The sequence below is a fragment of the Suillus fuscotomentosus genome, assembly GCF_016647785.1.
Source record: "Suillus fuscotomentosus strain FC203 chromosome Unknown F5891scaffold_9, whole genome shotgun sequence".
Lineage (NCBI taxonomy): Eukaryota > Fungi > Basidiomycota > Agaricomycetes > Boletales > Suillaceae > Suillus > Suillus fuscotomentosus.
In genome coordinates this window covers 951,402-964,854 of record NW_024539521.1, presented here as the reverse complement: position 1 = coordinate 964,854, position 13,453 = coordinate 951,402, and the positions used below count along the sequence as shown (strand labels likewise).

Genomic DNA, 13,453 nt, shown 5'->3' with positions numbered 1-13,453 from the left:
ACGGCAGCCACATCCATGCTCGCCCCTCATCATCTGATCGCCCCTCGTATCGTAATCGCAAAGGTTTTATTTCTCAAAACTGTCTATTCGCCTGCACCTTCAACCTCAAATTCTCCTACGCTCTCACTGGCTGGGAGGGATCCGCCACAGACGCACGCCTCTATGACGAGGCTCGTTCAGGCAGTTTGTATATCCCTCCCGGCAAATATTTCTTAGCGGATGCGGGATTCCCTTTGTGTGACGAGCTCTTAGTCCCCTACCGCAGTGTCCGTTATCATTTGGCTGAATGGGGACGTGCTAATCTTAGGTATGTTTTATTTATTTTATATTTTAGGTTTTTTAATAACTATTCTATGTTTGCAGACCAACAACCAAAGAAGAGCTCTTCAATCTGCGACACTCATCCGCTCGAAATGTGATTGAGCGGATCTTTGGCGTGTTAAAACGCCGTTTTCGTATTCTGTTGCTCTCACCTGAATATCCTATGACCATCCAGGCACGTATACCTGCTGCGCTATGCGCGATTCACAATTTCATATCGACTCACAACCCTGACGACAACGTGCTCCCGGACGACGACAATGAACACTTCGATTACGACAACCCGGAGCACCAAGGGATCCCCGATGATGAGGAGGAGTTTGACGGAGCGGGAGGCATGAAGGAAGTGCGCAATCGTATTGCGCGCTGCATGTGGGAAGATTATCAGACTGTTTTGCAGCAGCGGGGCCTGCTAGATGACTCCTTTGAAGATTCTGACAATGATATGTAGCACTGTAGCACGACTCTCATGTATCCGCCGCCATCAAAGCACAAGATGTTTGCATTACCATGCTTCAACTACTGCATTATCATCATATGTTGTGTCAATAGCGCATTTTACATGAGTATACTAACTACCAGGCGCAGGAAGTTGAAGTCCCAACCGCTGGGCTGTGGAAAGAATAAAAGCACGGCGCATCTCCTTGTCAGCAGTCTGTGTGTATATGTCAGTAGCTGCAGGGTCCATAGAAAAAACCTGTTGTATTATAAGCCGCTCTGCGAACGGCAACTCTGCATCCTCAACCTGCAACATCTGCATGGCCCTCGAGCGCTGGTCCATTACCCGATCCTCAGGATAGACCATGCGCTCAGCAATTACATCTGTCAAGCGATTGACAGAGCTCTGGAATCCCATCACGGCTACAGCTGTGGTGGCCTTCGATATCTTGGTGTCCAACGTGTTAGTGTTCTTGGTGGAACCGCCCTGAGTCTGTGCATGGCCTCCTGATCCACGGCCTGATGCGCGGCCTGATACTGTCTTCGCTCTTTTGATAGAGCTCGACTCGGAGGGAGGCGGCATTTGCATTTGAGAAACTGAGGTAGATGCAGATGAGGCGGTCAGCTCCATGTCGGTGTGAGAACGTTTGCCAGGAGGAGGCATGAAGGACGGAGAAGCAGGAGGAGGCATGAAGGACGGAGAAGTAGGAGGAGGCATGAAGGATGGAGAAGCAGGTGTAGAAGTGAGGGCAGCTGCTGCAGGGGCGGTGCTAGGACCAGCAACACCAGCACTAGATGTGGCAATAATGGGACCAATCATGGTATTGTGTTCACCTGCGGGTACGCTAGGACTGGAGCTTGAGCTTAAGGGAGGGGGGAGAGCTATATTGGGTTGGTACCCTGTGCGCCCTCGGGCGCCACTGCCTCGTGGTATTATGCCGTCCATTTGCTCGTAGTGTCTCCATCCCGATGCACGAAAAGGGCGCATGACTGAATTTCCCTATTATCAAACAGTGAGACGCATGAAATAGCATTAGTGAACTTGACGTACCTTCTTGGAAACATATTCATTCCATACTGAGGTTGAAGCCTCACCCTCGACATTTGCCCCTCTAATATTGTCCCAGTGGACACCAGACTGCTGGCGATACTTCTGAATAGCATTGAAAGTCTGCTTTAACTACACAATCTATTATCAAGTCTATAAATAAATTATATATTGATAGGACTTACTGACGCCCATTTTGTCTTACACATTGCCCCACTCTTCGCTGGACCATGCTCCAGGTACTCAGCAATAGCCTCTGCAGCGCCATTGTACGTCACATCTTTGAAGTTGCCAGCATCACCGATCTTGTCCCGATTGTTGGATAGGTAGAGGAGAAACTGATCAACCTCTGTGTCGGTCCAAACAGCCCTCTCTGTAGTAGTATGAGATGACTCCTGAGCCATGGAGAGGATGTGGACTTGAGCTGATAACACTATCGATATGACACTAGCCCAGATGTTGTTCCGATTGCATAGATCTTGAGTCGTATGCTGGGGTGTGTGATAGCTAGACATGGGATCAAAGGAAGTTCAAGCTCCGATGTCGGTCTCCAAACCGGAAGCTACTGTGCCGACCTTACATCATCCTTGAAGTTGGCAAATTTACTTTACCTTGGGTTACCGAACTAGCTCTTAGCGGTTTGTGTGCTGATGAGTTCTGGAACGGATAAAGACACGTCTGTCAAATATTTGGAGACTAAGATCCTTATCAGTGGTTGTTCGCAGCGATGCTCTGTTGCATATACTGACCAAAGGGCTGGCAGGCGCCCGCAAGTTGACACCCAACATCGAAAACGAACCCTCCCAGATCCTTGAAGGCTTCTTCAAAACCTTCTATACCGCTTTGGTTCTTGTCGGGCCCTTGGTAACATTTAGTATTCAATATACTGTAGTAAAAAGAATAATACACACAAACGTTATCGCCGTAGATTGGTGGATACGCAGCTTTTACAGCGGGGTTGACGTCGGGAACATCTACTACTGGGTTAGCGTAGTATGATCCTTTCAGCGTATCTAGTTTCAAGGTAAGCAGGTGTCCAGCCAATAGGCGGTACACATACCTGGTCGTCCATTCATGATTTCCTGAGGGGCAACATCAGTCAGTCCAGTTTACTGATTAACATCTTTGAGCCTTCGTAACACTGACTTTGCCGTGCGACCATCCGTAGCTTCAGGCCGCAGTCAAAATCTTGCCACCTGAGCAAGTGCAGGTTTGACCTACCTGTATATACTCCCAGGGTCCACATATCTCTCTCTTACGTCCTCGTCCAGATGAGCGAATTTGTATGCAAGCTTGAGCAATCTTTCTCTGTAGACAGGGTATACAGGCGGAAGATCTTTCACAAGTATAAGCCCGAGAGCCTGAGGATGCGATCCAAACGCCTCCTCTTGTAAGAGAAAGGATCGGTATTGGTATAGCGGCATACGATGTTATACATGACTCACCAATAGATGTCTCTAGGGACGAGGGTGAAGATACAAGTGTTTGGTAAGAGATCGACACGACGTCTGTAGACATGGCACGCGATCCCTGTAAAACATGGGTTAGGGACCTTATGGAGCGAAAAAGTACCCTTCTCGCCATCGGACAAAGTCAGAGCGCTTAGGCACTAGTTCCGAGCCTTGCCTCGAAAGCAGCCAAGTACCGTCGTGACGCCGGCGGCCGTATTAGTACTGCCTGACAGTACTGGTGATGGTGATTATGGTCAAAGCGCTAAACTCGGACTACTGAATGAATGGCACCGGCGCCTAAGATAATCGCAGAGGGTATACGATGTGCCATAAATTGCGATCCTTGAAAAATTCTGCGGTTGTACACGCTACACGTGGTACTACGAAGTTCGAACGACCTACTCCCATGACTACTGAAAATCACAATCTAAGGTACCATGACGCGTTTCTGGGCCACCAGAGATGTCTCCGACAAGGCATGCCTGAGCGCCTTTCCAGTATCATCGATGGAATGCAAGAAGCGCAAGAGTTCCCGACAAAGTTGCCAGTCCTGTGCTTTCACAGCACATTTCAGCAAGCGGACGGCATCTTTATTGTTTTCATCGAGCTGCTCAAGATTATGCAGCACCAATAAATATGAACCTGCTGTCTTCAGCCGTTTCGACGCCAAACACGTCTGTCACGATAAGTTAGCGGGATTCCATTCTACGAAACTTAACTGTGTCTCACCTCAAAAAGTGCATGTGGGTTCCCGACAATGCTAAAGAGATGCTTCCATCTGGTCATTTCAGTTTTCCGAGCACATCCGACAACAACGTCCAAGGAGGCGTCGAAGTGATCAAGAAACTCTATCACTGCCGTGAGTGTACCAGACTCAGGCGACGCGCTTGTCGAAGGATCTTCTGAGTCTACTGTGCACTCAGATTCCACGACTGTATGTAGCAGTATTTCTAATGCATGTGCGAAGAAGACCAGATGCTGATAGTGTTTGGCAAGCGTCACTGCCTCCTTCACTTGCCCAGATTCCAGGTGATAACGGAGGACGTGGTGCAGAAAAAGATGGGACTTAAAACAGGTAAGTATAGACACGAGTAGTCAGAGAAGAAACTTACACTTGTGGCATGTCTGAACATTACAAATGAGAGGTTCATTCTCGTTGCAGCCTCATGCTCCGCGCCGATGATGATTCCCTTGTCCATGAGAACAGCTGCTTGTCCATCAGCATATCACAGTACCCCAACACATATGAGGAATACACACGCACACAACGGGTAGAAGTCTAATGGTATGCTCACACTTTCTTTGACGCTTGAAGGTTCATCGGCAGATCCGGACGACTCAATTGCAAGTGCATTCAGCCAAACTCGCATGTTCTGTCCATCGTAACCCCAGAGTGAATTCTCGAGTGCACCAATACCACGGAGATGTATCCAACAGAATTCGATGCGTTCTGCGAAGATTTGCATGTCGTAATTCACCTCCTGGGTACCCGACTTGAAGGCAAAGTTAATAATCTGCTGCGTTGATGTCTCATCATAGCGCACCGTTCTTGGACGCAATAACACCAACTGACCACCAACCACCATTAATACAGTGGCGACTGCGAGGTCATCCACAGGGTCACCGAGTCCTGGATACAAAAAATGAGTAAGTAGTGTTTTGGAAGTCGATGAACGTACGTTTCTGAGTGTTCGGGATCATCCAGCTCAATGCCCTCACTGCGCTAGGTGAGGCAATGATTCCGTCAAATGTGATACTTCCGCACAAATGCAGCTTGATTGTGTCAGCAGTTGGTATGATCAAATAGTGGCTAAGCATGTTGTCGGCAGTATAGACCAGTAGTGAATTGTCAACCAACGATAAGATGATTACAGGCGACATTAGGACTTCGCGGTGGAGCACATTTTGATTGCTGAGTTCCATATCTCTGGAGTAGAGCCGTATCTGGTGAGGGACAGTCAGTTGGATTCCACATGGAAGCGAGCGCTTGCACGAACCTGATACGACTTGGAAATTTCCACTGCAACAATCAGAACATGGTGGAACCACAAAAGTCCTCCTTTCACCGTAAATGCCTGCTCTTGAACGATGTTCGAGAATATCTTCCATCTGCCCGAGGTCGAGCTGTAATGTACCAGACCCCGCCTTCCGGCAATGGCAATCAGTCGCCCATCACTGCTGAGTGCCGAGTATTTTATGGGCCAATTTGTTGCCAGGTAGGATTGAGGTATCTGCCATACGTAAGTTTAACGATATGTATGTGATGATTGGGATACTGACTTTGATGTGTTGCCACACATCTGACTCTGGATTTATGACGCTCATGTCAGGCTGCTCAGCGCCTCGGTACACCAGCGCTCGATCGTCCATTTGCAGAAACGCGTAACGAGTGTTATCCTGCTCACTGTATGATAAAACTTGTATCGTCGAGTGATAACATGAACTCACTGGAGAATGTTGGCATGTCGTTGCGCTTTTGGCAAATGGCAGAACAAAAACCTGGCCGTCCGGTTCTATGATTATCGCGTGAGATTTTGGTATCGCAGGAAGAACAAACTCACTTATTCCGGAGGGTGTTAGGACAACTAGCTCGAAGTTTCCCGGTGCCCAGAACTGTCAAAGTTGAAAATCAGAGTGCTTCAAAGTGGATAGCAGCTCATACTGACAAGGTTCTCGACCGCATGCATGAAAGTATCTTGAAACCTATGGCAAAATGTAAGTGCTTTGGCATTCTGTTGAGTCACGAACTCACCTGTCGCCATCAATGTGATCTTCGACACCAAAGCTTGATGCAAGGCATCGTCCACCCACGCTGAATATTGCCCAGCCATGTGTCCACCCCGCAGCTAGCACATAACCATCCGAGCTCCACTCCATCGCAGTCACAGAGCCACTCAAACGGTTATACGGGTTTGGTATATCGATAACTTTTGGAATGGGTGTAGGCTCATTCGGAGTTGGAAAACTTGTAAATTCGATGGAGCCACTGATCAGGGGAATTAGTTGGAAGAACCGAATAAAAGCGATTCTGCAAACTTTTGAGTACCAACTGCAACGAGTGAAAATCTCGTGTTGACGGCTATTGCCATTGCCCGGCGAGGTTCAATGTAGGTTGACGATGACTGACCGCTGCCGTCATCGGTACTACGCTGCTTTTGCACCCAACGCGGAACGTCAAAGTCATGGATACACGTGCCTTCCCAATGGTAGTGCGGCTGCGAGCCAGAACTGTCAATTGATGTACCGTTAGCTAGGTTCGATGTTGAACTCTGGTGCAGAAGCTGTGTTAAGAAATTGAGCAGTGGTAGAACAGAGCAACCCACTTTTTCAGTCTCCTCCTCGTCAAGCTCTGAAACGTTTTCTGAATACCTACTTTCTTGTAAACGGACAAAATATGCTCTCCCGTCAGAGGTGATCCAGGTTTCCACCCCCGATATCGAGTGTTGGAGGAGCTTCGTGACAGTAACTTCGGCTCTCGTAAGTAACGTCAAGGACATCAGCCAATCAGGGTCCTACCATCAGGGTCTAAAAGCCAAGGCGACTCATGGTCATTCAAAATCCAAGTGTCATGACCCATAAGCGACCTGCGCGCTGTCTGCTCTCCGATGTCTGATTCGTCGTATACTGGCCATGGTATGCGTTGTACAGAAGGCGGGGAACTAGTTGAAAAGATGATACAGTTTTTGCGTGGTGAAACGCTAAAGAAACTTTCAGTCAAATACATCAATACGAATTGCTTGAGCCGACCTGAGAACCTGCCCCTCGGTACATATCACACCTTCGAGTGCGAGGCTTAGTGACTGCAGTGGTATGCCCTCTCCTGGACCCGGTAGGAAGTTGCGCTGCACACTCGGACCCATGTGCGATGGCTGGTATACCGATGCATCTGGAATATAATCGACCGTGACCAGGATCAAATATGGCATCGTAGTCTATATCCACGAAATCAATGTCTGCAGGATGGTCGACCGCTCAGTTAGAAATAAGAGCAGACCTGAATGACGATCCTACTCCCGTCTGGTGACCAAGTCACCGCCGTATTGTCGCCATGTTCTAAGAGAGAGGTTTCTGCCCTCGAGATGTGGGCCAGCGGGGCAGAAGGCTATAAGACATGGACATGGATTGCGCTGAGTTGCAGAATGTGATAACACTAAAACCTACGTACTCGAACGCGCCAAACGGTCAAAGAACTCCTTGTGAGTAAGCAGAAGAGGGACTTGCGCGGGTTAGCTTCGAAGCAGAGTACAGGTTCGGGGGTGACATCAGGTAGAGCAGGAACAGTCAACAACTGCCTTGCCGCTGAGGTAGGAAAGTACATTGGTTACTACTAACTGTATCACCGAGCGCGAGTTTGGACTCGAAAGGGTGAATGACGAAATCAATAAACGTCCACAGTACAAAGAAGGGAACGATGATTTAGGCGAGCGGTAAGTTGGAACGACATCATTGCGGCCGATGTGAAAAACAGTTCGTCTCTTACACGCCTCACATGCACACTCACATAACTTACGCGCATGTACAACTTACGCAGCACGCACATATCCGCGAACAACATTTGTGAGGGTACTAGATGCCACTAATGATACAATGAGTGCAACACGTAAAACTAAAACCAAATTATGTCAAGGAGGAAGCAAGTAAGTAAGAATGGACTTCAGACCGATCACCTACCGCCCCATATTTTGCCCAGCCAAGTGTTTTCAGTCGTGGGCGAAGAATACTCCTCTGGCGCATGGCCAGTATTGTCTGAGCTGTGGGATGAAGTCGGAGTATCCGTAGAAGCGAAAGAATGTTCTGAGTGGAGATGTGTTATATAAGAGCTTAACGCCATAGGCTGCAATCGAGCCTGGCGAATTAGGTCAAGGATGAGAGAGACGCCCTGCCGAGACTACGAGGAGATCAGATGACCAATGATGAAGAAAGACAGCAAAACAAACTAACTCTTTGAACGTGAGCCTTGAACCGAGCTAGTCCATGGCTCTCGATTCGTTTTGTCATTCCCCAGCCGAACTTGGAGGTAATGTATGCCTCAGTTGTCTGCATAGTACGGCTAGTCGAGACAGCCGTTAGTGAGACTCGTGTGTGTAAGATAAGCGACACGTACCCGTCTTCATTTTGCTCGAACAGTTGAGTTTCCTCAACTTGCATAACCTTGACATGATCAAGGTTTTTGGTCCTGCACCGAACAAACTTTCCAAAGGGATCCACTTCGCTCTCCTCGATGACCCATGACTCAGCCCTTGAGATAATACCTTGGGGAGCCCATCTTGGCAAAGCTCCCCTTTTCAAGATGAGCCTTGTTGTCAATAAGGAGCCCGACTCTGTCTGATGCCTATCAATGACATCGCACGAGATGACATGAGCTGCGTATGGATTGGGATAGCGTAAAAAGAAGGCAAGAGAGACAATGGACCAGGGATCGCTGGAGGTTTTTGAGCATATGAGTGGCAAACCTGACTGGGATGAAAAACTACTCACTCGTACAAGAAGGATTGAGAAAAGAACTTCATTGTCAACGACCCCGGTACGGCTGGTTTCAATTCAAGTCGGTTTAAAAGAGCAGGACGAGAGAGCGGACAGGACAACTACTGCAAGCCTAGAAGATTGATGTGTGGGTGGAAGGGCAATAATCAATTGAACAGGATTGTATCACGTAAGCAAGTCCTATTCCGTTAACGGCCGCCAGGACCCCGAATTCTACGGTACAACTAAAAGTATATTTAAAGATACACGACAAAATCAAGATTCAAGGGGAATGGCAATACAAGAACAACTTCCTGTTCAGTCGTATGTCTCGTCAATGACCGAATCATCACTAGATACAAATACCCTCAATCCATCATGGGATGGCCGAATCCAAACGGGTTTCCCTTCTCGAATCATCTCCGTCCCCCGACGCTCCATGACGCTCATGCGAGTTGTATCTAAGTTAGGGCCCTCTGCCCCCGCGGCCCTGCCAATGGTTACATATTCATCATGAGAAATATCATGGCTGAACCCAGTCAAATAGGTTCGGCTGGGATTCAACCTTCGCACCGTAGCTACTGCTTCCTGAACACCCATATGTGACGTATGGGACCTCAGCCGCAAGCAGTCGAGCACCAACACTGGCATCGGTCTCTTTGCCGATTCTAGGAAAGCCCAAGTATCATCAGGTATCAAAGATACGTCAGAAATGTAGATGATGCTGTCCTGAATCGAAAACCCAAAGCACAAGTAGGGATTAATCTTGGGTGGTGGGTTCCTGCAGCAGGTACCTGACAGCGGTCTTACGGGGGATGACCTTCCTGACAAGTTGGGAGTTGTTGGCTGGGTCGCGCATGGTGTCGGTGCAAAGGCTGGCGGAGGATCTGTGGTAAACACCCTGCCATGGTGGACTAACCAGTTTAGTCAATCGAGAATAGACCTTTATCACAGCATTAACCAACCTATGAATGGGGTAATATGGACACCCGTATCCTTGATTTCAAATGGGACTTTATCTTCTATGATGTGCCATTCAAAATCCGGCACCTGTTTTCCGGGATATCAAATAGATGTCCGAGTTAACGAAAGGAAAACTTACATCACCTCCCCCAGATGCGAATTCTTTGGAGACCAAATAAGGGAAAGATCTTTGAACTTCGCGAAACGTGGACTGAGAAACATAGATATCGATGTGAGTTTGTATGGCACCTCCGAGCGTCCATCCTATGTAATAATGAACATCCATGCAATGCTATGTCAGAGTTATTCATGTCCTTACCTCGGAGATCATCCAAGCCGTTCATGGCTATCAAGACAATCAGCACCATCGCTCATCTCAAATAAACAAATCTGACCATCGGCATGTGCATGGGTGATGATAACAGCGTCAATCTCCCTCAATCCATACTTTGGGAACCACTCCACCGCCGCAGCTTGAAAGTTTTTGCCCACGTCGATGACCACAGTTCTAAATCAAGTCCGTAATTTTGGGATCAGGAAGAAAAGTCAATGATGTGGACTCACGTTGTCTTGCCGTCCTTGCCTGATATGCGAAGAGCCGCGGATGTATTTCGCCTGATATTCTTTTTTCCTTCTGGAGTTAGCGTAGAGAGGCAGGTCAAACAGGGCTTTCTATTGGCCGGAGCGGTCAGACAGTCCAGATGAGGGATCGAGGAGGAAGTCCCTGTTCCAAGGAATAAAAGTTCGATTGGAGGAGTATTGGAAGGAGAGGCAATGGAACCCATTGATTGTAGGACTGAAGGGGAAAGTTGGGAGGAGAAATTACAGGGAGGTACGCCGTTTTTCAACGTCAAGAGTCTAATTTCCGAACGGTTTCAACTTATTCCGATGAGCCGTCGGTGATCTGGATCATACATAGACGCCCACCAATTTGCGTCCTTTACGGCGGCACGTGTGACCGCGGTTAGTGCTGATAAGGCACACGCACGAACCTTAGGTTATCGGTGCTGAGCGCTGAACGATACACTGAACGATGAAAAGCATTTATAACGAGTCAGACTAGCATGTTTGTGACAGATTTTTACTTTTTAAAGTTGTGCTGACCGTGACAGCACAGCATCGGCCACTTTTTTAAGTAACCGATACTGTTCGCGAAAGGAGCCATACTGGTAGTACCTCGTGGAATCACTGATAAGTCCACGGGATAGATGACCTCGATCACAGCGAACGCATGAAAATTTCGGAGTATGAGTGCCTCCCAAGTTCTTCCAAGGCGGCTGGACATGATAGCGTCTATACCACATCATAGGCAATTGGCCCACATACGCACAGGTAATCTGTAGTTAAATTTTGGATCGGGGGGAGATCGTTGAACTTAAATTTTGCAAGTGACAACTTATGGGCAGAAACAAGTCAAGAGCCGGAAGCCAGAGCAATTATATTTGTTCGTGTTCCTCAAAATTCTTCATGCCGATAGGTCGTAACTGAACAGTGACTACTTCGTGAAAACTACGAAGGGCAAAATGTTAACAACAGTGATACTGTCAAAGAAGGAAACATACTTGAAACAACATCTTCGTCTTGCAACTGATGGTTCAAACTGACCTTCTGTGCGTGGGGTGAGAACTTGGATGAACGACCCTATGCGAGTAGTCAGTGGCCATAATCCGCTATGCAAGCAAAATATTATATACCCTGTCGAAAGCTAAGTGTATGTGTGGGCCGACAAACGGTTTACTCACCAGACAAGCCCATTGCGGAAGTTTGAGACGAGCGATTTATGAATACCCAAACAGACGTCCTATAGCGATGTCAAGAAAGTCTATGAAACGATAGCGATGTTACACACTTCGATAGTAGCGCCTTTTCTCAAACATACAGGATCCGACAAGTCTGGTCGTGCACCCCTTTTCTTTGTGTAAACTTTGACAAGCTCTAAGCTTTCCCATATCTGCTCGACAAGGTAGTCCAGACTAGTTGGTGGTAAGACGAGGGAACAGATCTATGTGAAAATAGTCGACTCACTTGAGGTCCATCTCGCAACTGATCACGACTGTATTCTCTGTTCTTGCAAGTTTATCTACCTGATTATCACGGGTCCTTCAGGATGTCAGCATCAAGTTGGTCGGTTTGTACGGACCAACTCCAGACTAATCGCATCAATCTTGTTATAAACATCTGTCCGAAGTCAGATCTAAGTGGCACCTCATGCCAAGCAGACAAAACATACATAAACAAGGTATATATTTTCGAGTTCCTATAAATTTCCGAGTCAAATGAGTAGTTCGCCTCGGCACACACAGATATCATACCAATGAGAACATCGATGAACTCGTCGGTTGTTATCTTCCAATAATAACATTGTGAGTGATAGCCGAATGATAGAATTATTGACATACATCTTCTCGGATCATCACATCACAGTTGTGTAGTTTATCTGCGTCTGGTCAGTGAGGCACATGGAAGCCAAACTCAGGGAGCATACATCCTGCCAGAATGGTGCGAATAGTCTTCTCGTCTGTCTTAGTGAGTTTTACGGTAGTATTCAGCTAAATAATCCATTAGAGGTTTGAATGGCGGATGAATGCAGCTTCAGCGTACAGTTATCTGCAAGTATGATGAGAATGTGACAGGATACATGAATTAACTACTCACACCACCAGTTGTTCGCCGTTTGAACACTACGTCAGGTTTGCGTTTGTTAAGGCGGATACCAACTGCATCGAGTTCGATCTCGAGAAGCCGTCGCTGCTCTTCAGACTTTGTTGCGTCGAGCATGATGAGAATAAGATCTGCTGTCTTCGCCGCTGCGCCATACTTATTGTCTTTCATTTGAGTGGATCAAGGTACTTACTAGCAACAACTTGTCGCCCTCGACCGCGGCCTACAGAACAATGATATATTTTACTTGGAAAGAATGGGAAACAAACCTTGACTAGCACCCTCAACAATTCCAGGAAGATCGAGCAGTTGTATACGTGCCCCCTGGTACTCGATCACTCCAGGTATCGCCTAAGTATTCCGTACAAGTCAGTCATCAATAGGATATACTGGATGAGAGTTGCTGACAGTAAGGGTTGTGAATTCATATGCTGCCGTTTCGGACGCGGTGTGAGTACATTTACTGAGGAGGGTGGACTGAAGTTCCTCTTCAGATAATATTCGTGCATGTTATGAATGAACTCGCCTTCCCCACAGACGGAAATCCTATCAATGCAACTCGGGCATCTCCTGATTTCTGCACGTCAAACCCGACACCGGCGGGTCCAGACTTGGAGGCAGGTTCGAGAAGCTGGGCCCGATACCGAGCTAGCTTTGCTTTCAGAAGACCAAGGTGATATTCTGTAGCCTACTTGGGGTGAACGTGTCAAAGCGCCTGCCAATCGCAACTAGTGTACTGTCTTTTCGATATGTACCTTGTTCTTCTGGGCTGAGGCATATTGTTCAGGTGCAATACACTCTGAGATACGGAGAAGAAAGACTCACTCCTAGCCATCTCCTCTGCATAATCACATCGGAATTATTAAACCCAACAATTCGCTATCAAAGTCTAGTATGTTACTCACCCTCGATCTCCTTAATCTAGAGAATATAAAAAGTGCCGCGACAATCGCGCATCAGCATCGTCCAGAAACCGCTATGTATGGAGGTCACCTTCTCGACGATACCCATTTGAGCTGAGATTTACGACAATGATTTACGAAGTGTGTGTGTCAGTAAGAAGATGGTGACGGTTCTCCACAACGTTCAGATCATGATTATTGATTTC

At 47.4% G+C, this 13,453-nt stretch overlaps 5 protein-coding genes across 5 annotated transcripts; all 5 read right to left on the bottom strand.

Moving 5' to 3' along the window:
• Positions 1–2,432: 2,432 nt before the first annotated feature.
• Positions 2,433–3,325, bottom strand: F5891DRAFT_1184214 (uncharacterized protein; the record flags this gene model as incomplete). Its single annotated transcript, XM_041366402.1, has 7 exons — positions 2,433–2,503; positions 2,557–2,667; positions 2,719–2,820; positions 2,868–2,889; positions 2,954–2,975; positions 3,029–3,194; positions 3,253–3,325. 7 exons carry the CDS (start codon positions 3,323–3,325, stop codon positions 2,433–2,435), a joined length of 567 nt encoding a protein of 188 aa, XP_041230383.1.
• A 209-nt stretch (positions 3,326–3,534) lies between these two features.
• Positions 3,535–7,697, bottom strand: F5891DRAFT_1103941 (RIC1-domain-containing protein). Its single transcript, XM_041363622.1, has 18 exons — positions 7,424–7,697; positions 7,253–7,360; positions 7,006–7,190; positions 6,775–6,956; positions 6,582–6,724; positions 6,295–6,527; positions 6,011–6,244; positions 5,925–5,961; positions 5,820–5,871; positions 5,707–5,771; positions 5,539–5,655; positions 5,256–5,489; positions 4,938–5,202; positions 4,803–4,888; positions 4,523–4,751; positions 4,371–4,465; positions 3,988–4,323; positions 3,535–3,934 (listed from the first exon to the last, which is right to left on the bottom strand). Exons 1-18 carry the CDS (start codon positions 7,574–7,576, stop codon positions 3,686–3,688), a joined length of 3,003 nt encoding a protein of 1,000 aa, XP_041230382.1. The 5' UTR covers positions 7,577–7,697; the 3' UTR covers positions 3,535–3,685.
• A 100-nt stretch (positions 7,698–7,797) lies between these two features.
• F5891DRAFT_1103937 (PRELI-like family-domain-containing protein) lies at positions 7,798–8,895 on the bottom strand. The gene is made up of 4 exons (XM_041363621.1): positions 8,737–8,895; positions 8,363–8,680; positions 8,200–8,308; positions 7,798–8,146 (listed from the first exon to the last, which is right to left on the bottom strand). The coding sequence occupies exons 1-4, from the start codon at positions 8,766–8,768 to the stop codon at positions 7,922–7,924; spliced, it is 684 nt and encodes a 227-aa protein (XP_041230381.1). The 5' UTR covers positions 8,769–8,895; the 3' UTR covers positions 7,798–7,921.
• A 1-nt stretch (position 8,896) lies between these two features.
• On the bottom strand, positions 8,897–10,564 carry F5891DRAFT_1012911 (beta-lactamase-like protein). Its single transcript, XM_041360759.1, has 6 exons — positions 10,249–10,564; positions 10,080–10,192; positions 10,004–10,030; positions 9,824–9,948; positions 9,687–9,771; positions 8,897–9,635 (listed from the first exon to the last, which is right to left on the bottom strand). Exons 1-6 carry the CDS (start codon positions 10,467–10,469, stop codon positions 9,040–9,042), a joined length of 1,167 nt encoding a protein of 388 aa, XP_041230380.1. The 5' UTR covers positions 10,470–10,564; the 3' UTR covers positions 8,897–9,039.
• A 556-nt stretch (positions 10,565–11,120) lies between these two features.
• Positions 11,121–13,356, bottom strand: F5891DRAFT_1184211 (P-loop containing nucleoside triphosphate hydrolase protein; the record flags this gene model as incomplete). The annotated part of the gene is made up of 20 exons (XM_041366401.1): positions 11,121–11,193; positions 11,247–11,354; positions 11,427–11,485; positions 11,534–11,657; positions 11,710–11,768; positions 11,825–11,862; positions 11,915–11,941; positions 11,997–12,030; positions 12,084–12,121; positions 12,170–12,233; positions 12,286–12,291; positions 12,340–12,491; positions 12,539–12,568; positions 12,615–12,696; positions 12,754–12,822; positions 12,881–13,033; positions 13,083–13,114; positions 13,171–13,185; positions 13,251–13,266; positions 13,339–13,356. The coding sequence occupies 20 exons, from the start codon at positions 13,354–13,356 to the stop codon at positions 11,121–11,123; spliced, it is 1,197 nt and encodes a 398-aa protein (XP_041230379.1).
• Positions 13,357–13,453: the final 97 nt, after the last annotated feature.

Excerpts from the sequence above, each read along its gene's own strand:
- F5891DRAFT_1103941 (XM_041363622.1), bottom strand. The coding sequence starts at position 7,576 with ATGTACTTTCCTACCTCAGCGGCAAGGCAGTTGTTGACTGTTCCTGCT. Across the intron at positions 6,528-6,581 it reads ACGAGGAGGAGACTGAAAAA|AGTTCAACATCGAACCTAGC; the intron begins GTGGGTTGCTCT and ends CTTCTGCACCAG. Across the intron at positions 5,772-5,819 it reads CCTAACACCCTCCGGAATAA|AACCGGACGGCCAGGTTTTT; the intron begins GTGAGTTTGTTC and ends CGATAATCATAG.
- F5891DRAFT_1103937 (XM_041363621.1), bottom strand. The coding sequence starts at position 8,768 with ATGAAGTTCTTTTCTCAATCCTTCTTGTACGA. Across the intron at positions 8,309-8,362 it reads TTCGAGCAAAATGAAGACGG|CCGTACTATGCAGACAACTG; the intron begins GTACGTGTCGCT and ends TGTCTCGACTAG. Across the intron at positions 8,147-8,199 it reads TCAAGGCTCACGTTCAAAGA|TCTCGGCAGGGCGTCTCTCT; the intron begins GTTAGTTTGTTT and ends ATCTCCTCGTAG.
- F5891DRAFT_1012911 (XM_041360759.1), bottom strand. The coding sequence starts at position 10,469 with ATGGGTTCCATTGCCTCTCCTTCCAATACTCCTCCAATCGAACTTTTA. Across the intron at positions 9,949-10,003 it reads CGGCTTGGATGATCTCCGAG|GATGGACGCTCGGAGGTGCC; the intron begins GTAAGGACATGA and ends ATTATTACATAG. Across the intron at positions 9,636-9,686 it reads CCATATTACCCCATTCATAG|TCCACCATGGCAGGGTGTTT; the intron begins GTTGGTTAATGC and ends TAAACTGGTTAG.